The 25,154-nt window shown below is 42.2% G+C and overlaps 1 protein-coding gene and 1 long non-coding RNA gene across 5 annotated transcripts; one reads left to right on the forward strand and one right to left on the reverse strand.

Annotated features, from left to right (window-relative positions):
* Positions 1-1,029: 1,029 nt before the first annotated feature.
* dnm3b (dynamin 3b) lies at positions 1,030-23,768 on the forward strand. Of its 4 annotated transcripts, none has more exons than XM_080293331.1 (22): positions 1,030-1,367; positions 1,886-2,212; positions 4,070-4,143; positions 4,436-4,585; positions 5,555-5,758; positions 7,875-7,973; positions 8,201-8,361; positions 8,741-8,883; positions 9,030-9,165; positions 9,798-9,865; positions 10,506-10,644; positions 10,793-10,879; positions 12,021-12,091; positions 12,284-12,338; positions 13,131-13,160; positions 13,912-14,025; positions 17,879-17,988; positions 19,420-19,534; positions 20,134-20,298; positions 20,448-20,683; positions 20,785-20,958; positions 22,071-23,768. In XM_080293331.1, exons 2-22 carry the CDS (start codon positions 2,052-2,054, stop codon positions 22,111-22,113), a joined length of 2,535 nt encoding a protein of 844 aa, XP_080149457.1. In that variant the 5' UTR covers positions 1,030-1,367; positions 1,886-2,051; the 3' UTR covers positions 22,114-23,768. The 4 variants fall into 4 exon arrangements, with proteins under 4 accessions (XP_080149457.1, XP_080149459.1, XP_026005195.1 ...); XM_080293333.1 differs by having other exon boundaries at positions 22,098-22,316; XM_080293332.1 differs by having other exon boundaries at positions 1,241-1,367; positions 2,047-2,212.
* On the reverse strand, positions 10,876-17,136 carry LOC145422062 (uncharacterized). Its single transcript, XR_013903440.1, has 3 exons — positions 16,970-17,136; positions 12,209-12,418; positions 10,876-11,332 (listed from the first exon to the last, which is right to left on the reverse strand). It is a non-coding gene; the product is annotated as an uncharacterized LOC145422062 (long non-coding RNA).
* Positions 23,769-25,154: the final 1,386 nt, after the last annotated feature.

Consider the following 25,154-nt stretch of genomic DNA (forward strand, 5'->3'; position numbering starts at 1 on the left):
CATTATTGAGGCTTACATACTGACCTGGAGACCAGCTCTGGCCTTGCCCCAGATTTATCGGGACACACGAGCTTTGGCAGGGGATGAAAGCAACGGCGAGAGAGAAGTGTTGGATTGATGTTGTTACTGGACAGCCCTTTTCATGGGTAAGCTCACACTGTTCACATAGTCACACTGTCAGCATCCCTCTTAAAGACAACTCCTTTAATGCAGTGACTTGATAGTACTTCCTCCACTTTCTGTAATTGTCCCGATATTTTTTGTTTTTCAATGAAATAGCCCGTTTTAATTTTCTCAACGATAAGGCCAGTAAGCATTGGTCGTTACTGCCCTCTAGTGCTCACTACAGCGTGACGTTACGAGTGGACCCGGCTTGAAAGGCTTGGCCATAATGAAAAGGGGAAATGCCGACTAACCCCTGAGCTTTTACTATAATTTAAATAAATGGAAGGCTCCACTGTGGCCTCCATTTATGAGCCAGCACTTTACTCTTTAACCTCTCGGCTCAGGGCTCTTGAAAGCAAACCAGTTTTCTCCTTAAAGACTATTTCTGATGACAGCAGATGTCACCCGGCGCTACCAGGCACAGATGCCGTCCTGCTTGAGGTTAAGGCAGGATGGCACCGTCCTTTCCGCATGACCGCTTCCACCAGTCAGGAGGCCAGGCCTCACACGTCTGTGCCTGCTCAAGAGCAAACCCCATACGCTCTTTACATCACCGAGCGTGGTTTGAGTGCCATACAGGATCATATTCTATCGCGCATAAAAGCAAGGTGTCATAAAACGACCGTGCCACGTCTGAAAGCGGTAGAAATTTACGACAGCTGCTTTCGGCTGCTACTGCGGGGATCTGCAGGAGCGCATTCACCTCTTCTGTTGCAGCGATGCGCAGCCGTGCCGCATGAGTCACAGCGGCAGAAACTGCACGGATGTAAACAGGGGGCGGGCTCAGGTAGGCCTAACCTGTACTCGCCCAGCCAATAGGGAGCCGCGTTTCTCTGCCTCGGCTTCAATCTCGAGATTTCTATTGGTCCTCCGAAGCGTCGATAGCCTCTGACAGCTTCGCAATTACACCGCGGAAAAAAAGAGGAGCGAGAGAGCGAGGGGAAAATGATTAATCTGTCAAAGGCAAATTTGGGATCGGGATGAGAGCTCTGACATCCAGCCGAGCGTAACGCCAGCCCCCGCAGGCGAGCACCATTAATGCACAGGAGTTTCACGCTAAGCCGATGCACCGCCATAGCAGGTGGTGCTCGTATAATCATCCGAGGGTCTTGTGTCACTCGTCTCTGCTGCCTGATCTGCGCCTCGTTTCAGCACTGGACAGCGACCGGGCACTGAAAACACCGAGGGAATCCTGAGGCGGGGTAAATGTCACAGCCGCACAATAGTTTACCACAATCTTGGCATCAATCCCGTGCTGCATTTTTTTTTTCTACTGGTAGCTGTTTTCTATTGCGATATCACCGTATGCGTGTGTGTCCTCTCGCCGCGAAGGATGCTTTGTTGTGCCGTTTGTTAAAGCGTGATTCGTGTTTGATTTGTCAAGCCTCCCGGAGCACGGGACTGCGCACGGTGGCGATATGGAGCTCACCGAATGCCCTTGAAAGTGTAGCCTTCATGTGTGTGTGTGTCGCTGTGATTGTGTGTTTTTGTGTCAAAGGGAAATAGAAATAGAGAGAAATAGTGGGGGGAAGAGAAAAGGAGAGAGGGGAGGGGGGCTGTGGTGGTTGGAAGCAACTGCGCAATTGTCTCAATTGTCTGTCCCTATCTGTTCACATCTCCTCTCTGCGCCTCTCTCTCTCTCTCTCGCTCTTTTTCCCGCTGTATGTTTCCTTCTTGGCCTCTCTCTTGTCCGCTCTCTCTCTCTCCGCTGCTTCCACAGTCGGTCCGACCCTCGCTTGGCTCGGGGCAATGCGCGCCTAGATGACTTCACTACATCAACAAGCACCGCGGTAGTCCTGGACTAATATAGCAGAGCCACATCTTTTCCCCCTCATCTCTCCTCCTCCTCCTGCTCTCTCTCTCAATTCCTTCCGTCTAAAGGCACCATGGGAAACCGTGGCATGGAGGAGCTGATCCCGCTGGTCAACAAGCTGCAGGATGCCTTCAGCTCCATCGGCCAGGCCTGCAACCTAGACCTGCCGCAGATCGCAGTGGTCGGAGGCCAGAGTGCAGGAAAGAGCTCTGTGCTGGAGAACTTTGTAGGCAGGTAAAATTGACAAACAGAAATAGGATAATCCCTTCTCACTTTAACCTTGAGGATGACATAAGAGATTGGCCCCATAGAGTTCAGACCATCTTTCCCCTGCTTTAAGTCACAGTTGAAGCACCTTAAGGCGAGCAGATTCAGTCACTTTCTGTGCTGCTGTTTTATTTTCTCTTTTTTTTGGTACCACATATCCATATCTTGTGACCGCCAACAGGGGATGGAGGCTTTATTTGGGTTACAGCAGCACCTTTGGGGATTTTGGCCCAATCAGCACCAGCTGCAGGAGGCCACCTCACAACCCTAAAAATAATAACCGCTGCTTTTCCGTGAACCATGTACTGATGGCGTTATGTTCGGATGTTGTGTAAAATGCAGATTGCTGCATGTAACCTTTATAAAAGCACCATCCTACTGTTCATGCAGAGGTGTCAGCTCCCACTTCTCCAAACACATGAATATTCATAATTTTTTCACCCTTGATTTATATATCTGGGTTGTTGTTGTTTTTTCCAACTCCATAAGCAGCAAGCAGTGAATCTGAAAATGAGAAATACATCCAGGCTCCACAATGACATTTTTTCCTGCTGTCCAGTAGCTACTAGTGTGTTATCTGCTACAAGAATCTCACTATTCTCAGACAATAATGTGTTGCCATGGTTTCTTTATAACCATGCATTTTAAAGAGATTGGGGACCTTTTAATTGACAGCTAATTATAGCGTCCCTCAGTTGTCTATTAATAGAGAGACGTACTAATCGTATATTCTCTAAATTTGATGAGAACTTTGCTTTTTAAATCGATTAGGGATCCCGTCACGTGTCCGTTTTAAGGGGAGAAGTCCACTGCTCTGTCTGCAAAACAAGCTGTTGGCCGTGATGATTTCTGTGTCTCTGGAAAGAATACCAGCGGGGTTATTGGAGCTATGCTCAGATTCCAGACACTCGAAAGCATACATTACAGCATATAGTGTCGACATTTACTTTTAGATGAGAATATTTTACATGCAGGGAGGGTCTATTAAAAGATGCCATTTCATTACTACTGTTTTTGAAGCTTGAACCACACTACATACTTGAAAGTCAGTCGTTATCTGCTGCACCCATTCTGGCCACTCTTTTAAAGCCTGCCTGTCAGTGTTTATGGAGGTGCACAACTAAAATGCCATTAGCTTGAATGTCTTTGTAACCACATATTGCATGTTCTTACAAGCACGCAGTTCCAGATGGATGCATTGATTTAGTTCTGTTTCAGCCCTCATTTAGAGTCGTGATGCTGAGTAACGGTCCATCTGTCCAGCACTGGCTCTGCACAGCGCTGAATGGACAAGTAGTGGGCTTTTAAAAAAAGGAAAAACAACTCACCCACTTTAGGGACTTCTGAGGGTCAATATGTGTTAATAAGGTTCTTGAAACAGACCTTAAAGCATAAGAGGCAGGCTGATAGGTGTGTGGCATGCCTGCATGTGCAAGTCACTATTTTAAACTGGGAGAGCTCGCCGTCAGCGATGCAGCTCTCTATTCTGACCTGTTGTTTATCGGGTCAGGTTGTTCTTTACTGTTAGAGTTATTGTGTTGCAGTAGCAGCAGCTGAAAGCCACAGGACATGTTTTAAAATGGCCCCTTTTCCCCCACTTGTTTTGAAATGGCCTACAGCAGACTACACGAATGACACTGAAAGCTTTACGCTACCTGTCATGCCATCGTAACTGGTGTAATTATAAGAAATTTGCCTTCCAAGGCTTCAAAAGTAGAAGCTGTAAATAACATTATCATTATGCTATCTATAGCCTTTCTTGGAAAGAGGTTTACATTTGCTGCGGTTTGATGTAATGAGTTTTGATTGACTGTCTGTCCTCAGGGACTTTCTGCCCCGTGGATCTGGCATTGTCACCCGCAGGCCCCTGGTTCTGCAGCTTATCAACTCTTCTGCAGGTGGGTGCACACAGCCACACACCCACACTTGCTAGCATGCAAACACACATGCTCTTACACACACACACACACACACACACACACACACACACACACACACACACACACACACACACACACACGAAACACACAAATGCAGCCTCCTCCTCTCTCCTTTTAAAATGGTACTGCTTTTTTTTCCCTCTCTCTCTGGCTTTTATTCCCTCCCGCTCTGGCATTATTTTCCACTCAGACACATGCAGCACAGCCATTACTAATCTCTGTTATATGCTCTCCATTTTCATCCTCTCAGAATGGGCTGAATTCCTCCACTGCAAAGGGAAAAAGTTCACAGACTTCGACGAGGTTCGCCAGGAGATCGAGGGAGAGACGGACCGTGTCACGGGGGCCAACAAAGGCATATCTCCCGTCCCCATCAACCTGCGGGTTTACTCCCCTAATGGTGCGAAAGGAATAACTCACCTTTTTCCTCTTTTTACTGCCAAGTGCCAGTATGCAGTAACACTTTTGAATCAAACTAGAACGTGAAAAGCTGTGAGTCATCATACTCTCGCTCCTCGTTTGAACAGTTGGCAGATAGACTCTTTAAAAACTGGGTCATTAGAAACAAAGAAGATAGTTTTGCTTGTGAAGTTATTGTGCTGGATATGAATGAGTTTTGATGATGTGAAAGGCAGGCAGGCAACCAGATCATTTAAAGGCTCTGTGTTGATATGGTTGCATAGCATATTCCGTTGTGCTGCCCTCAGATTGTTTGTGCTATTAAGAAGAGGCATTTTTTATAGCCATATAAGTCACAGAATTAAAGGGATATGAAATAATAGACTAGCCAATTCAGCTTCCCACCTTCTGTGACCTTCTGTCAAACTGATAATGTGGATTGTCTTTCATTTTAAAAGCTAATAGCATCATCTACCTGCCTTGAAATGCTGAGAGATGGCTGGCTTACCGACTAAGACTTTTATTTCATAGCACTTTATTTACCTGTTTAGTCGTCAATGGAAGTTGTTCTCCCACTGTATCTGCTTCACAGAACTTTATTGCTGCAAAAATGACTACTCGTATTATTATAAAGCTTTAACCACAGATGATACACTTTAAAAAAAGCTAATTTTAAGCTGGAAATGTGAAACTGGTGATAACTTATGAGGTAAAACTAGCTTGCAGTTAGTAAAAGCGTGCATAGCTGTGTATTTACTCATTTAACCTTTAGCTGTTTGCTCTAATTTGCTGATTTAAATTATGGTATCTCAGAGCCGCCTACATATTTATGCACTGTTGAACAGTTGAACAGACAGAATCTAGCCAAATGTTCTAGTTATCAACCACCATAGTTAAATGAATGTTGGACTAGCTGCACATCACAGAAATGTCAAACCAGTTCTTACATTGCATTCCTCTGATTGTGCAGTATTGAACCTGACTCTCATCGACCTTCCGGGGATCACTAAGGTGCCAGTCGGAGACCAGCCCGCGGACATCGAGCAACAGATCAGGGATATGATCATGCAGTTCATCACCAGAGAGAGCTGCTTGATCCTGGCCGTCACTCCGGCCAACACTGACCTGGCCAACTCTGATGCCCTGAAACTGGCGAAGGATGTGGACCCCCAGGGTAAGGCAAGGATGCTGGGGTAAGCACCAGATATTGGGAATAAAAGAGGCTGTAGCAAGGATGTAGAATGAGAAACTGAAGGAAATGAAGTCAGTACACAGTGGCTTTGTGGTTACTGGGCCAGCCTCAGTAAGACTTTCAATCTCTGTCAGCTGCAGGGTGGGTGCTCAGTGTCTGACCTTGTGCTTTGACTGCTCTGAATGTGGAAGCAGAATTTCCCTGTAGGGAATGATCAAGTGTCACATTTTTATTAGAAACGAGGGTCTGAGAGAAGAGGAGAGTGGAGATGAGGAATGCACAAATCAAATGATAAACAAGGAAAGGGAAAGAAAACGAATGTCTTAACTTGTGTGGAAATAAAGATAGGCAGATAAGTTGGGGGTAAGAAAAAGCTGCATGAGATGAATAGAAATGATAAGAAAAGAGAAAAGAATCCACCTAACTGAACAGTTTGACCTTCAGACAGGAGACGAAAATACACAAGTGGACAAGCGGGTGAAATAGCCAAAAAGAGGACTTGAACAAAATAACCTTGTGTGAAAGACGAATTATATCAGACAAGAAAAGTGAGGTGAAGGAATACAGGAGGTAAGCAGAAACAGAGAAAGGATGCTTTAGAATAGAGAAAAGAAGAACAAAGCGTGGAAAAAGGGAAGCAATAAAATACAGCAAGAGCTGGATGCAAAGCTGGATTAAGGCCCAGACCTTCATGAGCCCCAAATGGGAACATTTAGTATAATGGACAACAAACAATAAATGTGTAGTTAATTATAAAAGGAAGCAGATGTGTAATATAAGCTTTTTTGCTCAGTGTGAGGATTGTATAATTTTACACTGTAATAAATACAAAAAACAAAATACTCACTAGAGTGGATTTTAAATCAAACAATCTGTGTGTAATTGAAGTGCAAGCTGTGAGCATTAATCTGGTGAGTTTGAAAAAAAAAAAATGGCATTGACTGTTTAGTAATTACACCCATTTTTATACAAAGTTTCCCATTTTCAGAGGTTCAAAGGTTTCTTGGTTGACCGACAGCAGTTTCATGGCCATATGAAGTCTGTTCTGTTGTTGTTAGGTAAAATCTTTTGTATTTTATAGCTTTTCACTGACATTTTAAATATGGGGCCCAAAGAAATGTGAGTGCAAGTGAGGAAGGCCATCATTTTGCCTGAAAAACCTGAGAGATATCATAAACCGTTAATATTATCAAGGTTTACAATCTAGAAACACCTTAATTAATGGAAATACATGGTGCAAACCACGAGTTACACTCAAGAAGACCAGATTAGCCAGAAAACAGATCTGGAAAAAAGTTCTTTGGGCAGATGAGAGCAAGATTGCTTTGCACCAGAAAGATGAGAGGAGACAAACAGGAGAAGGAGAGCTCATGATCTGAAGGATACCACGTTATCTGTCAGACATGGTGATGGTAGCGTTATGACATGGACATGTATGGCTGTGGAACTGGGTCACTAGTGTTTATCGATCATGTGACTGCTGATAGAAGCAGCAGGATGACGTGTGAGGAGTGCTGTCGCTGCAAAACTGATCAGACAGTGGTTCACAGTGCAAATGGATAATGAGCCAAGCATACTGCAAAAGCAATTCAAAGACTTCTCAAGGAAAAGGAATATTCTTCAATGGCAAAATCGGATCCCATCCCAATAGAGCATGCGTTTCCGCTACTGAAGACAAAACTGAAGGCAGAGAGACCCACAAAAAAAGCCTAGATGGGCATCTTAAGGGGGTAAACATAGCATATGTTGACGTTTATGGGTTCTAGACTTCAGGCAGTGACTAAATGCGAAGGAGTTTCTTTCAAGTATAGAAAACAGTTCTTATATTTAAAATAATACAAGTATTTTATCAGAAATGGCTGGAATTCCTAAACGGTTAAAGCAAAATTTTTGTTAAACCCCTTGAATTAAAGTTGAAAGTCTGCACTTCAGTCGCATCCATACTGTTTGATTTAAAAGCAGGCAAAACTGCAAAAAATTTAATTCTAATCTAATTCTGTGCTTAAAAAGAGTAACCCAAAACCTTTAAAAGAAACTAGTGTTTCCTAATGACTATCACTTCCTTTCCCATTGTACGTCTTTTTGATGCCCTTTCCAGGTCTGAGGACTATTGGAGTGATCACCAAATTGGATTTGATGGATGAGGGCACAGACGCCCGTGATGTCCTGGAGAACAAATTGCTTCCACTTCGGAGAGGTGTGTGTTTGTTTTATTGCGATGTAGCCAGCTTCTATTTGGCTCTTGCCATTTCTCTTCTCCTACAGTTCCTCCGCTCTGAAAACTTCAATCTGTGTTCTTGTTCTCAGAGTCAAATGTCTGTCCAGGTTTTACCTGCTTTCACATCCATTCTCTCATTATTTTACTCGTGTAGTTGCTACTAAGATTCTCGTTTTTTTTTTATATTCGTCTTTGTTCGCTCCCAGGGTACATCGGAGTGGTGAATCGCAGTCAGAAGGATATTGATGGAAGGAAGGACATTAAGGCAGCTTTAGAAGCCGAGAGGAAGTTTTTTTTGTCCCACCCAGCATACAGGCACATGGCTGAGAAAATGGGCACTCCACGCCTGCAGAAAATGCTCAACCAGGTGATCACAGGTTCCCCACCAATGCTTCTCCACCATACACTTTACATAATTAATAAGAGGGCGGCCTACTTTTTTTTTATTGTTGGCTTCCATTATACAGCATATCAGTGTGGGTGATATAAGACTGTAAGTAGATGGAAAACACACTCACGCTTTCTAGCTCAGCTCCTAATAATTTATCATTTACTGGAGGAAACATTTCACATTTTCATTCTGCAGTGTAACTGAATGAGTGTTTGGCTAAATCCTCCTTGATTACAGTAAAATAAACAGTCCTGACTGTAATTATTCTGTATTGCAAAAAATGGCAAATATGTAAGAATTATCAATGAAACCATGATTTTAATGCGTTTCATATGGTGGCTTTGTGTCTCTAAAGCAACTTACCAACCACATCCGGGACACCCTGCCAGCTTTCCGCAGCAAGCTGCAGTCCCAGCTGTTGGCTCTGGATAAAGAGGCAGAGGAATACCGGGGATACCGACCCGATGACCCGTCTCGCAAAACCAAGCAGCTGCTGCAGTCAGTACCCCATTTTTCCCACGGACAAAGCATTCAGATTCGATTTTGCTGGCAGAAAATGTGTTTGCTGCAGAAATCCTACCATATATTGAATATGATGAATCATCGTTGATTTATTTTGAGGTTTTCCATTTTTCATGTTACAGGATGGTGCAGCAGTTCTCCGTGGACTTTGAGAAGAGAATTGAGGGTTCAGGGGACCAGGTGGACACAGTGGAGTTGTCTGGTGGAGCAAAAATCAACCGCATCTTTCATGAGCGTTTCCCCTTTGAGTTGGTCAAGGTGATATACTGAAGTTAAAACGAAATGCAATCACTGGGGTCACATTTAACACAGTCTCACAGCCAGGATTTTAAAATGACACAGATACTTAGATGAAAGCTTTAAAACAACATTATATGGCAGTTGTTTGATTAAATAGGATGGTGTATCTTTCTTTTTTTTTTAGCCCCAATCCTCCCTGTGCATTTTCAGATGAGGGCATGTCATAAGTTGTAGCTTTGGCCTATTTGTACATATTAGTACCTAATGACATAAAACTCCACCTTCTGTTGTTTCGTGAATCTGGAACAGCAGAAACAGTGACACCCCTCGTTTTTTTTCTTTCTCATTTTAACCAAATGTAAGTTTTGAAGAATGTATATGACTAAAGTACATCATTTCTTCCTTTGTTTTCCTCCTCTGCTTCCTCCCTATTCTTCATGCACACTGTAATTCCATCCTTTATTCTCTATTGTGATTTTCTTTTGAATGATCCTCAAATAGCCTCACCATTAGCGATGTTTCTTCACACTCCGAGTGCAGAATGTTCTTTCTCTTTAATCTTTCAGCATGAAGAGCTCTTGCAGTCTTCCCGCTGTCCCATCCATTACATTTGTTCAGTTCTTTCATTTCTTCCTCTCTGTTCTCCGCAGATGGAGTGTGATGAGAAGGAGATGCGTCGCGAGATCAGTTATGCCATCAAGAACATCCACGGTATCAGGTAGGGTTTTGTCTATCAGGTGAGAATATGATATTGCCTAAACTAGTCTTTGTTCCAACAATACCTTGTACAGGCCCACATCAACTTGCCAAAAGTAGTTCATGCCAGTTTTTCAAGCTCAAGCATCCAGTTCCTCAAACATTTTGAGCCTGTGCTCTGCTACTGCTCACAGCTTTCTGGCTGTGGCCACAGATATTCATTCTGGTATGGTGAGAAATTACCAGCATTGAGCTTGGTTTGTGAAAAGGCCTGAAAGTATAAAGTTTGTATGAGTATTTATGAACTGGGGTGGAGCAGGCCTTTTCTTTTATTATGTTCAGTTCTGACTATGTGTGTTTCTATATTGATTCACAGTGGTTAGCCACTGGAACCAAAAAAAATGCCACCCAAGCAAGAGAAAATCTGACATTTAAGACACCACCACATTTTGAGCCTGAATTCCTTCCAAAAACAAAAACAGGTCTGCAGTGACTCACGTCAGTAGAAGATGGTGATCTATTTATTTTCAGAACCACATGTGAAGGCTGTGGTTACATCTAGCTGAATCAAAACACAAATCAAAAGCAGGAATATATGTGGAACCAAAACATGTGTTACTAATGTTCATCATCTCTTTTCTTGCACTCTTCGTGGGATTCAGGACTGGACTTTTCACCCCAGACATGGCATTTGAAGCCATCGTGAAGAAGCAGGTCATAAAGCTGAAGGAGCCTTGTGTCAAGTGTGTGGACATGGTCATCCAGGAGCTGATTAACACCGTACGCCAGTGTTCTAACAAGGTAGCGCGTCTGCTCATTGGCTTTGTTGTACTGGAACAATATTACCAGACTGATGTTTCGGGTTTTCATCTAAAGTTTTTCATTATTTATGATATTATTTCACATTCATTATGTAGAAGGAGTCATAAGCTGTTTACTATGTTTTCAGCTGGAATGCTTCCCTATGCTGCGTGAGGAAACTGAGAGAATTGTCACGTCTCACATCCGAGACAGAGAGAGTCGGGCCAAGGATCAGGTTTGTTTTGTTACTGTTTAGTAACAACTCAAAGGCAACAAACAAAACAAATATAAAAAAATAGCAAAGATTATCTCACAATTTTTCCAAAACTTGTCACTTGTGTACAAATGGCACACTTTGGCTTTATGTTCTGGATAGCGCCAAGCTAGCTGTTTCTCTGTTTATATTCTTCATGCTAACATAGGCTAACCCGGCTACTGCTCAAGCTAGCGAGCATCAACGAGTCTTTTGAGGCACTTTAGTGCAAATATTTGACAATAATATGACAGATTATTAAGTGTTGCTTCACATGCTCTGGTTTTTAGTGAGTAAATTTTTAGCTGTCACTATATTAGTACACTATAATACTATGAGATTACTTAGCACTAATTAGCAAGTAGCTGTGTCTCTGTTGTGTCAATACAACCTACACCTTAGCACTCCATCTTTCCCCCCGAACATGGTCTTTTCCTGAGAAGAAAGAAACCAACATGGACAAATATTAAAATTTGACACTGCTAAACAAACAGAATAAAAGATGGGTGTAAGCTACCATTATCTCACTGCTTCTTTCTGAAGTTTTTGAGAGCTTCTACTGTCAACATCTTCAAAATAATTTAATGTAATATACAAAATAGATAAATAAAATAAATCAAATCTTTGCAAAATAATAGATATGACAATTTGACCTGTGAAACTGCATGTTCATAGGCTAATAACACATGATTGACACATTGTTAAGTCAATGACAGTGCAGTTTCATACAGATAATCTAATACTTTGAAACACAATGATAAAGATTCAATTTTGTTTTATTCAACATGAACCAAAATGAGTGACTGAGATCACAAACTGAACAGGTCAGTGTTTACATCAAAAAGCTGTTTCCCTATAGATTTCTATAGGATTGGAAGTTACTTGCAACCAGTGCAGGTTTAAGGCACTTCAGCATTGACTTCATTTTTCCAACCCAGAAGTCACATTTGTGTGTCATACTGTCTATGATTCATAACAGGGTTTCACAAACCAGTTGACACACTGGATATATGTCCATTTTTTTAAAGTACAGAAAAAAGTGAGGTCTTAATGCTGCTTGTCCAACTAAAGAAAGTCAATGCGAATATTTTACCCAAATTCACACATTGATTTTCATTTCCAGGTTCTGCTGTTGATTGACATCCAGCTCTCTTACATCAACACTAACCACGAAGACTTCATTGGATTTGCTAAGTAAAGAGTCAATCCCTCAACTTAGCTCTACTATGATGCATTCTTTAATACTGCTCATGTCAGGCTAGTAAAAACAAATGCTTAGAAACTCCTCTTTTACCCCATCATGTTTGTCACCTTCTATTTTCTCTGTGTTTGCCTCTCATCTCCGCATCGCCCTTCCATCTCTGTTTTGTTGCTTCTGGGCGGCAGCGCGCAGCAGAGGAGCAGTCAGACTAATAAGAGCCAGAGTTCAGCAGGCAATCAGGTGAGCATTTGTCACGTCTCGTGTGTCAAACAGTGGAGGTCGAGGGAGTACTGCACACCCACACAGCGGCAAGATGGCTACTGCAAAGAAAATACAAAGAGCTGAAATGAAAGAGATCTTGTGCAAAGCACTCTCTTTCATTTGAGTAAATCTTATGCATTGCACAAACATTATGTTATATGCATTTTACCTTTGCATTGTTTTTTTAGATTATGTTATTACTTATTTCTCCCTTTCGTCATGCATGTTGTATTATGTTTTAATTGGGCACCAACTTTGAACAGTGTGTTTTATTTTGATCTCTTTATTTCTTTATTTTTATTTGCTTCCAGTAGCCTTAGTGAAAGAATCTCTTGGGTTCTGTTACTTTTTGCCACCATCATCACTGGTGTTGTTGTTGTTGAGACATTTCCCTTTGTTTGAACCCCTCCTGTGTCATCAAGGTGCCACTTTGCATTTCATCCCCATCCCTTAGTGAGAATCTCAGCTGCCCTCTTAGCTGGGTGTCTGTTGGTGAGTATCGCTCATTGTGGGTTATGGTTTGCAATGTAATTTGTGCCTGCAGTAACAACTCAGCCCATTGTGTGGTGCTCTCCAGCACTGCTACATAAAAGAAAACATTTTCCCCTCATTTTCCACTCTGACAGGTAAAGAATGCTAATTGGCTGTGTACACTTCTGTTGGCCAGAGGCTCAACAGAGGGTCAACTTTAAAACAAGTTGCATTAGAAAATTTGCCTTTTTTTTTAGTGCCACATGGTGTCTAAAACCCCCACATCCCTTCCTGTTGTAGGCCTCCTCTCCTCCTGCATCAGGCCTGATCGTAAGAGTTTTCTTTAATAAATGTGTGCTTTCTAACACCGCCTACACCCACCAAGGCCCACAGACTACAGGGGGTTACCAGCTAAACATGTAATAGTGAAAATGTGCTTTTGGCATGGCTGTTAAAGTAAATCTCTAAGATAAGATAAGAAGCGTAAAAAAAAGATTTCTTTTTGGTGTCCTGGGATGCTTTCAGCTACAAAGCAGCTCTCTCATTTGGGCCTAAGACACAAAGGCTTTGTAATGATTCGGGTAACCTCCTTTGTGAGTCTTAGGCGGTGTAAGACTGACAGTTATCTAACCTAATAATCACTTGGCACTGTGCCCTCTGGCCTGTTTATGTAGGGCTTGTAGGGTTAATACACCACAGGAGACACACACACACACACTCTGTGTGCTTGAAGCACTAAACACGGCGGTCACTTAACCAGCTAACACGGGCCTCTGCTTGTGGCATTGTGAGCACAGTGAATGAGATCGCACTGACACACAGTCACACGCTCGGCTCTGCCGTGAGTCACAAAGACACACCTAACCTGACCTTCACACGCATTTCATCGCAAGTCATGCTTTGGGTGATTTGCACTAATTTGCGGTGTCCGTCTTGAAAGGCGGAGGAGTCGTTGATCATTAGGACCGTGTCGTTCGCTTTCTTTTACGTGTAGTTTATGTTTTTATTTACTTTTTTGGGGGCAGGGTTTGTCCGTAGATGTCTTCCTGACTTTCTGACCTCACCTCCTTCCACCTCACAGGTCATCCGCAAAGGCTGGCTGACTATTAACAATATCAGCATCATGAAGGGAGGAGCCAAGGAGTACTGGTTTGTCCTGACTGCTGAGAGTCTCTCCTGGTTCAAGGATGACGAGGTAGGTTTAAAGCGGCTATGATCAGTATTTTTATACAATGTTATTTCTGTGGCTCAAATGTGCTGTGTGAGGCGTTGGCTGTTGTGATGAGGAGGCCAGGATTTAAGTGTTTGGATTCAGTATCCACGCTTGTCTCCTTATAGTTAATTAGACTTTTTGACTTTGAATTTTTTGTTTCGTCCTGAAAATACTGATATTATGTCACACGTTTACTATACTGGGATAAAAATAACTAAAACTTAAAGACGCTATGCTGAAAGGAAGGAGCATTCAACTTTCTACATGGATACATGACTCAAATCACTGGTCAAAAAGAATTTTATTTATTTATTTATTTCAGTTATCCTTGAAAATATCAAGTACAGACCAACCAGCAGCAGCATACTGGTCTTGTAGCTGAGCACACCATCTGCACCACAAGCCTGCATGAACAGGATGAAGCATTCGGTCCATCCTCCTGGCTTAATCTTGGTGGGCTGATGTCTATCTGCCTGTCTGTGCCTGCTGTACAGGTTGGAGGATATTCTGCACAGCAAGTGTAGATAGGCAGACACACTGCAACTCCCTCAGCCAGTCGGTGTGGTCTCTGCTTGTTTATTGGGCCTCGTTTAGTCTCTTGCTGTGGTACGGCTCCAAAAAGGGGAATGCACAGAGACAATGGCCTTCTCTGCAGCCTTCATTACAACATATGTGCTTCCAATTGGCCGTTCTTTCGACTTATCCCCAGACCGGTCGACTGCTTTTTGTGCATTTTTCAGGCATTGCTGAGCAGCAGATCATCACCGTGATGGAGCAGTTTACTGTATGAGTCACCATTGCGAGGAGTTTTGGCCACATTTCTGTCATTCACTCAGTCTTTCCGTTCATCTTGTGTTTTGTCTCGAATCCCCCCTCAACCCCCCTCATATCTCTCTTTCTTCTCTCCCCACCTCTTTCCTTTGGGAGTTTAGGCATTTGCTTCTTCTTCTTCTTTTGCAAATTTGGAACAGGACCAAATCCCAACCAAATGTTCAATCGCAGACACCCAAAATATATGAAAGCACACTCAGCCCTGAGACCAGCACATGGGGCCGCGCAGCGCCGAGTCCAAAGATTGTCATTTGAGACGTCAGTGTGGTGGTGCAGGAAATTATAGACTCCGCTGGCTTCGCCTTGTATATTTCTGTTTTACACTCTGTGAACTTTCTATAGTCCCAATGCACGTGCACATGCGTGGATGCACATAGACACATCTGCACACTCACCCACTCTCTCCCTCTCTCTCTCTCCCTCTTAATGTGGCTGCCAGTTACTTTGGAACTGCTCGCATTCTTGGCAGGAAAATTATAAGTTTGTAATCCAAACATGAGCCTCCAGTGTTTGCGGTGAAGAGAAACCCCTCGACTCAATATCAGTGCCCTGCTCAACACCCCCCCCCCCCTTCCCGCAATTCGACCGACCTTCAACATCCTTACCAATCACTTCATGACAGTCATTTCCTTTAATCCTTCATATGTGTAATGCTTAAATGTGTCACAGTGTGCAAAAGAGCTCCAGCACAAGATCTCAACTTAATAGACGGAACAATCGCTCTTAGCTGAAGCCATATTTATGAGTATAGCTCTCTTTTGTTTTATTTGCGTTATCGCACTTTTCCTATCAGCCTTTAGCATTTAGCGTTCGACACCTTAGAAGTCTACTATAGCTCCTTTGTCCTGTGCCTCACAGTTTTCCAGTCCCATTCTGACCACCCACTGAAATAACTTCCCTGGAGGTGTCTGACTGTATTTTCAAACTCCACTTGATTGATTGGCCCTTCGTTCCTTTGGCTTGTGTTTGATGCTTTGCAGCCACATTCGCTCCTCCTCCTCCTCCTCCTCCCCAATCCCCCCACCCCCACTTCCACAGGACCACATCTTCATCAGAGGCACCAGGCTAGCAGCCTGCACATTTACTCATTCATGCCATAAATTATGCGAGCTTGTGGGTTAAAGCTTCTGATTGGACTGATTCTTTTTTTTTCTTCTTCTTCTTTTTTTTACACCCTGGTTTTTCAAAGCTGCACTTAGTGTTGGTGATGTTTGGTGATATATGTTTATTCCCCAAAAGAACCGAAAGGAAAGTGGTGAGCGTTAGAGGGCGCTTTGGACAAAATACAGATGATACGGAACAAATACAGACTGCAAAAAGATTCAAAATAGTGAAGAGTGAGGAAGAGGCAAAAGATGCAATAAAAACAAACCCACCCCACACACACACACATGTCAAAGACCTGATATAGAAACAGAGAGAGAGAAAGGGACACAGAAAGACAGACTGACAGAAGAGGGTCCATGCCCAGTCTAACCAATGTGCAGACTACTGTACACCAGTATGACAATGAACAGGTAGTCTGAACACTGGGTGGACGGAGCCGGAATTAGAGCCAGGCCTTGTGCGCTGGTTTTCCTGCTTCCCCAGATGCTTGCGGCTCCGTCGTCCGTGCCCTCCCTTCGCCTCCTCTCCATTTTGGCAGCAAAGGATCCAGCGTGTCGAAAACTTTTCAAAAAAGTTTCTGTCTCATCCGCATTCGTCTCTTTCCCCCCTTTTGGTTTTTGGGTCGCATCTCTCGCTTATTTGTTTTGGTGGGCGTTTAAGCTCGGGGTCCCCTCGCGGTCCGTTTTGGTCACGCCGGCCATGAGGAGTATCCAGCCTTGACGTGGCATATTCGCTCAGACGACCGGGACAGACTGGCTACACGTTCAGGGAGGGGATATTACAAAAAAGAGGGAAAGAGAGAGACGGAGGGTGGGGGGGAGGCAGAGGTGGGGGGAGTGAGTGAGTGAGTGAGAAAGGGAGAGGAAGAGGGAGGGGACCTGTGTGACCATATATGGGTTGTAGTGACCCCTTGGGGAATAGAACACAGAAGGGTCTGCAGAGTTTTCCTGCGTCTTCTTCTCCCGTCCTTATCTCCTTTAATTCTTACCTGCAAGCATCTAGCACCACGTTCCAGACCATCGCGCCAGATGTGGACTTTGTTCTGCAAATCTTTTGTAAATCCACTTCAGCACTCCTTCTTCTCGGTCTTTCTTCCTCCCTCCTTCAGCCGCCATCTCTTTAACTTCTCCCTCCTTCCCTGCTTCCCTGTGTGCTGCTAAGCACTACCAGATGTTGAGTTTTAACGCCAGGCTGTCATTTAATCTCTCTTGCTCCCTCTCTCTCTCCCTCATTCAAAAAAAAGAAAAAAGAAGAAGAAAAATCAGGCAGGAAGTGGGCCCCTCTGGAATGGGAAGGAAAAATATTGAAAAAATATTGAGGGGGAGGGATAAAAGGAAAAAAAAGACAGTTAAGAAAGATGAAGGCTGGGATGAAAAAAATAAAAGATCTGTCACAGCTCCTGCCAGAACCTGTGTGTCCTCCACATCAACACCACTGCTTGAGTGGTGTGTTATCTGGACCTCCTGTGCGATTATATCAGCGTTTTCTCCTTCTTAACCACGACCAGAGTTTCCCCGCCCGACAGCTACCAGCTCTCCACCAGCAAACGCACCGTGAAGAACGACTGTGTCTTGACCCACACTGTAATGACTTCCACATGTGCTCTCCTTCTCCCTTTTTCTTTCTGTTTCTCCCTTCCCACCTACTCACCCCACTGCCCCCCCACCCCTCCTACCCCCCCTCTTACCTCCCACTCTCATTTCTCCCCCATTCCTCCTCCCTCCTGTCCCTCCTCTTACTCTTTCAGCTCTTTTTCCTCTCTTACAAAAAACAAAAAAATGGATGTCACCTTTTCTCTTACCTATGTCACATAATGCTGTTCTTTGCATGGCAGATGAAAATGTTTCGGTTAAAAAAAGTGATTGCGGTACGTACCTTCTGCTTTCCTGGTCCGCAGGAGAAAGAGAAGAAGTACATGCTGCCCCTGGACAACCTGAAGGTGCGCGACGTGGAGAAGAGTTTTATGTCCAGCAAGCACATATTCTGCATCTTTAACACGGAGTCAAGGTCAGCTGAGAGATCTTCAAATATCTGCTTTTTTATTAACCTTTGTAATAGTCGGATTTATAGATGCCTAGAGGAACCAAGACTTATTAGAGCACACGCATGGAGAAGACGGAGGCCTGTGTGTTGAAGCAGAGGCTGAAATGTTTGGGATTATGTTTCTTATAGTGGAGTGTGAATACAGGTTAAGACAAGCTACAAAGATTTAGGTTCGATCCTTCTCAGTTTTTGAAGTTTGACAGTTACATTTGATGTACATTTGGTGCTACGACACACTATCTTTTAGACAGCGCATGTTATAGAAAATTGCCGCAACAAACTGAGGTCCTTGAAGGTCTTGATGTTGCAGTAGTGAGCTGATGTATGTGCAGAGTGCCAAAACACCATCTAGCAAATAAGCATATACATATGTTGATTTGTTCATATTTAAAAAGAGGCTTGGATGTGTCATTTGATTCTGTTCATCAACTGAGCACCACTAACTCTAATCAGAGGCATTCTCAAAGGAATAGATATGAAGAATGTAAAAAATAAAGAAAATGCAACACTGGCAGGCCTAATGCTGCAGAAAGAATTGTTACTTTGATCGTCACAAGCATGGAGAATAAAATAAATGAGTAAAATAAAGAGATTAACATATTTAAGTTACTGCTCAGTGTGTGCTCTCTGCCGCTGTTTATTTTTAACATGATAGCCTCACATTAGAGGTTTGAAACTTTAAACTGCACATTCTTAAATATTAAAGGTGACTCTGTGAGTTCGACTCAGACTCTGTTTCATAGCCTAAAAGGAGAAATGGAAATGACTTTAGTTTGTGGCCAGTTAAAGGTGAAGGGAAATTACTTTTATTGATCGAATAATTTTGGCGAGAGATCGCCTTCACATGTACCTGATCAGTTTTCTAAGTTTTGTTCTTGTTAACTTAAAAAATTAGACATTTTTTGCATCGTCATCTGAATTTGATTATGTGCAAATACAGTGACAATGCATAGGGGTGTCAAACAGAAGGCATGAGGGCCAGAATCGGTCTGCCAAATATTCTCATCTGGCCCACTGGACTGCTTTGGCAGATGGGTAGAAGGCATGAATTTTAGACTTTTAACTATAATTTTTATTGGTTTTACAGCTTTTCCAACTGATAAAGACGTCATTCATGACCATTCATATTGCATCAAAGTAAATAAGTAATAGACAAAGCATTAAATGCATTAAATTAAAGTTCCTCTCCCTTTTACTGTCTGCTATAGAAATGTATGATTTTTACAGTGGGTTCAACTTGGCCTTCTGTTTGATACTGTATCAGAAGCAGATTTCAAATTGAGAAATCCAGATTATTTGCTTAATTAAATACACTCTTCTGCTTTTTTTACATGGGATAGTACAGATTATGAGCTTTGTTCTCGCTTTGTCTCACACATGCTCTCCTGTCCTCAGGAATGTGTATAAGGACAATCGCACCCTGGAGTTGGCCTGCGACTCTCAGGATGATGTGGACAGCTGGAAATCGTCTCTCCTGCGTGCTGGGGTCTATCCTGAGAAGACAATTACGGTTGGAAAAAATTCCATTAATTTAGCTCCTTTCATTTAATTTTTATGTAGAGCCAGTTGCTGAGAGCATGAGGCTTAAGGCAGGTCAGGTTTAAGGTTAGAGTTAATCAAAACATATTTAAAGAAAACTTGAAGTGAACAAAAAGTGATGCAGTTGCAGCAACGAAAAAAATCCAGTAACCCAAATGAGGCAAATACAGAAAGCCAGCAGGAAAAGACACAAGACGGGGAGACAAGACTATGATCAAATATCACATGGATTATTTGCACAGACAAGGCACAGGTGAACTAAATAAAAAAAAAATAATGAGGGCAGGGTGAAGAACAAAGATGTGAAAGGTCACAGAAATCCACATAAGCAACTAACCTTTACAATAAAATGGGAAGGTTACAACTACATACAGGGCAACATGGGAAAAGGAAAACACTCGTGTACACATAACATACGGTGACTTGTGATCCCGCATACTATGCTTTAAAGTAAAAAACAAATCCAATATAAAATATACAGAACAAAGCAAAATTATAGAAAATCTGAAGTTAACATGCAAATGTACACTTGCCAGCATGGATCTAAATGCTGCCTTTCTACATCTGCAGGTTGAGAGTGAGAAGACCACTAGCACAGACAACTTCTCCATGGACCCTCAGCTTGAGCGTAAAGTGGAAACCATCCGTAACCTGGTGGACTCTTATATGGCTATAGTCAACAAGTGCATCAGGGACCTCATGCCCAAGACCATCATGCATCTCATGATCAACAATGTAAAAATAAATACTTAGATGTCTTCATTAAATAGGAAACAAAGACAAATTTTCTTTGGTTGTTACTGTATTAAAACAGCAGGACTGTGCTTTTTCTTCATTTTCACAATTATGATTTTCCATCTTCCACTACCTCTTTCTGCCACTAGGTGAAAGACTTCATCAACGCAGAGCTGTTGGCCCAGCTGTACTCTGCCGGTGACCAGAATGCCCTAATGGATGAGTCCCAGGAGCAGGCCCAGAGGAGAGACGAGGTACTGAGAACCCACCAGGCCTTGAAGGAGGCGCTGGCTATCATCGGTGATATCTCCACTTCTACCATTACTGTCCCACTGCCTCCACCTGTTGACACCTCCTGGGTGGGAGGATCTACTGGTGGTCGCAGGTAAAGTAAAATTACAGTACACATGGAGACTGTGGCCATTTGAAATAAAGGCATTTGGTGGTATGACGATATTCTGTTACCGCATATCTTGCCTTGTCCAGGTCTCCTCCTCCCAGCCCCACTGCTCCAAGGAGGATGTCTTCAGGCCAACGTCCAGCTCCCAGAGGGGCCCCGCCACCACCAAACCGCCCAGGACCCCTGGGGCCCTTCAATAACAGTGCTGATAGCCCTCAGGCTCCCAGCCGCCCAAATCGGGCCCCTCCTAGCATCCCAAGGTGAGTACAGTCCTCGCTTCCAGTTCTCTTTTCTTTGTATTAAGTACTCTATTCATTTACTGATTGAATAAAATATGGAATCACCTAGAAATGATCAAATTTGAGAAAAGTAAATCTAGAAACAGGTCTTTATGTGCTCTTTATGAGTTTTATATTTTTCAGCAGCAATCTGCTCTCCTGGGGCTTCTGTAGTAGTCAACTAACAATAGTTGAGCAGTGACCTGAAGTAAATGCCGTTTAATATTAATACAGATTCTTCTGTAAGTCACATGGTATACCTAAAAGTTCAAAAATACACAGATTTTGAAATAAAATGCAATATGAAACTAATTCTCAGGAGAAGGAGGTTTGAGCAAATGTGCATTAGCTTTATGGCAAACACCATGTGGAACGTCCCTCACACTGATCTCACTGGCATTTCTGTATTTTACTGTGAATATGTTAAATGCACTGGTTTCATATCTACTTGTGCGCTCAAAGCAGTTTATACAATATGGCTCATTCATTCATTGACACCCACTCCAACAAGCCCTTTTTTCAATGCTAAAGGGCTTTCTAGCTAACATTCACACACTTGACACAAAGCTACCACCATCCCCATTTACACAAGGCAGGAAACAGCTAGTACGTAAAGGTTACACAGTTAGCCAGTATAATGTAACACATTATATCTGCTCATATCTGTACAAAAAACCCCAAACTTATGCCAGATATTCTGACTGAGCCAACCAGGCTAGCTTATGCTAGGCTAAGCTAACTTACTGCTAGTAGTAGCTTAATATTTAGCTTACAGAAATGAGCACAGTATAATACAGACTTGTATTTCCCAAAATGACAAACTGCTTCAATAAATAATCTCTACATTCCTCAGATTTTATATTTATTTGGCTTTAGTGTGGAAGACAAAGTTTTTACTTTTTCTTGTTAATTTCCTATTTACATATCTTATTCACGATGTAAAGAAATATCTTTTAAATTTGTGTGAACACTAAAGGTTACCCTCTTATCTCATCTTCCCTTCTCTTCTTTTTTCTTCTCATCTTTTCAAAAATCACCTTATATTCCTGCTCTACGGCACCTCACACCACATAATTACCTATACTTTCCCTAAGTCGGCGGCCCCCTCCATCTCCTACAAGACAAGTCCCTCCATAATCATATAAAGGGATTCCCCATATCCTTATCTCCTTCCCTTATCCATTTCATCCCCCCACTCTTAGCCATGGCTCTGCTGTCCTGGTCTCTTCTTAGTGCTGACACTGAAGTCTTTGACCCCCTTTGACCCTCGATTTCCTGCCAGGTGACGATGTCCATATATTTATGTACAATATGGTACTTGTCTTGTGGTGTATGTGTACGTGTGCTTGTTGCTCGCCTGTGGTCCAGGTTTGCTTAGCAGGTCCACTACCCAGTATCGGTCCCTGGAACCTCTCCCCCGTCCACAAACCCTTTGCCAAGTCAACCACCGCCCCCACTTTGCTGCTTCTACATGAAAATACGCTCAGCAGTCGTACTGCCCTACTCATTCCAAAATGCAGCATGGCACATAAGCTGCTTTTATTGCATGGGAGTGTATGTGTGTAGAGTGCGTGCGTGTATGCGTGTTTTGTGCGTATGTATATGGGGGAGGGACTAATTTGCCTATATGTAGGCTGAGTTTGATTTAGTATTGTATTAATTTATTGTATAATGCCCCCTCCCCTCCTAAGTGTTAAATATCAGCTTGATGTTCTCTTAGGAACAGAAGTTGTAACTTAGTATATGTGTGAATATGCATTTTCGTGTGCGGATAACTATGTGTATGTGCGTGTGTATGGGCGTGCGGGAACACGTGAGCATGTGCCGTCTGTCTGCACGTTTGTTGGCGTTTCAGTTTCTATTTGTTTTCATGGTCAAAGCTGTTAATGATGAATCAAAAAACCCTCCGGGGTCAATTTTAATGTTGGACTTTTGTGAGTTGTTCCTGTGTTGTAGTAGCAGCCATACACACATAGCAAGGCTGAGGAGCACCTTCAGTATTCTCTCTATATAGAAAACAGCCTCAATACTGCATTTAACCTCGTCATAGGTGTCCACCTGTGCTGTAACAATGGTCAAATTGTGACCCTTGCAGCCTTAAGCTTCGATGCAGACGCTGACAGTAAGATGAAAAGAGAAAGAATACCTATTTTAACGTGGCAGAACACACGTTCATCCATTAACAAAGAAAGGACATGTTCTTACATGTTTCCATTTAGCCTTTTTCTCAGGTTCGAAACATGCGACTCCATGCATATCATGACTAGCATTCCTATTTTCAAACTCTTCTAGTCTCTTCCGTTTTACTCGCAATCACTTAAGCTGGCTGGTCAGCGTTTGTATCAGCGCTCAAGGTTGTATTGTCAACGTATAAGTGCTTCTCTGTCAGTTTGTTATTGTGTATGTGGGCCTAAACTGTGTTCTAATGTATATAAAGTAGGTAATGATAAGGAGATACTGTACCTGTGGACTATAAAGACCTCATCAAGGATCCTAGCGCTTTAATCGTTCTCTCTCGTGTCTCTACTCACTAAATGCTCCCTTCTCTCTAATTTAGACTGCCTTACCGGCATGAACTACAATTCTGTATTGCCAAAGCTAAATGTAGAAGGGGATAGGTAAAGGTAATTAAAAAAAGATAAATCTGCTGATGACCAACAGCAAAACGGTTCCATTTGTAGTGAAATTGCATTGTTTAGCAGAGGGCGTACTGTTAAATTGGGGAAATGCATCAGTTGTTATTTTCTGTGTCTCTGTATCTCTCCTCAATAAACTTCTCCCTCATAATGTCACACTTTGCCAGACTCTTTATTGTTTCATTCACAGGATTTTAGACTTGTATTTCTATGCAGGTTTAAAAATTAAATGTGATTATTGCTACAATTAGTATCTTATTATTACTTTAATTTCAAAAATATTTGATTCAAACTTTTTGGTTAGAAGATGACACTTTTAGTGAAAGAAGGACTTAAGAGAAGAGGTTCACCTGAAGAAACAGGATGAGCACACAACCGTAAAATGTACAGAAATGAAACTCCTGTTGTAAAGCTTTGTAAAATGTAAATAAAAGCACAAATTAATCACTTTCCAAAAGAGGAAAGGGACAAAAAAACTGAAAAAGTTGTATAATGCTAATAAACACACGGTGGAACATCTCAAAAGTAATAAAGTCAATTACCAAATGATCTAGCAAGTTCACCATCTATGGTACATAATATCATTAAATGGTTCAGAAAAATGAATCTTTGTATGTGAAGGATAAAACTTGTACTGAATGGCCACAAACTGTCCTGTTTGTTGACCAATAACTATTTATACATTTTGAAAATCTGATCTCAAGATACACTTATTTACTTCCAAAGCTAGCATCCATATTTCCATGGGATGGTGCACATGTGAACAATGTCGTGAACAATATGTGTATTTTTTGGAGCAACATGTAATCTCGACAAGCTATTTGGCACAGAAGGCCTTGCTTACATAAGCAAAGCAATGCCAAACCAAGTTCTGCAAGCATTAAATCTGCATGGTGTAGTGATTTGGCACTACATAAATAAAATTGAATAAAAAAAATGCTTTCAAAACTGCAGCCATTTCTCTCCTCAAAGGTTTTAAAGTCTTATTTATGTGCTATCTTGAAGCCCAGAGATGCTAGATTTACCTAAATGGTTATTGTTCTTTATGTAAAAAGTGTTTAAAAATGTTAAAAAAGTAGTCTTAGCATCAATTGCATTTATGTATTTAGAAGTTTCAGTTTGTGAGCATTACAAACTGAAACAGTACAAAAAGGTCACTCAGTGGCAATTTCCTCTGTTCACCCAGCCCAAACATCAATATGTGGACAGAGGACTGCACATCTCAGATTAACAACAATGATCTTGTCGTGTTTGCTGGGTCAGAGTGTTTTACACTGGTTATTTGCTTTCCTCAACTAAAACAAAGGTTTGTTACAGTTTCTATGCTTTTTTTGTGCAGACATTAAGCCTTCCATAATGTAGAAAATGTACTAAAATTCTGCATAGAGATGATGTGTGTAAGATATATATAATGAACCTTATTAACAGAAATTAATAGAACAGACATATGTAAACTATACCATCTGTCACATTTTGTGGCACTAACACAGTATTTAGTATGCGGGTTGCATATCCACTGCACAAGAAAAACCTCTTGATGTT

This window comes from Astatotilapia calliptera, chromosome 18, assembly GCF_964374335.1.
Source record: "Astatotilapia calliptera chromosome 18, fAstCal68.1, whole genome shotgun sequence".
Taxonomy (NCBI): Eukaryota; Metazoa; Chordata; class Actinopteri; order Cichliformes; family Cichlidae; genus Astatotilapia; species Astatotilapia calliptera.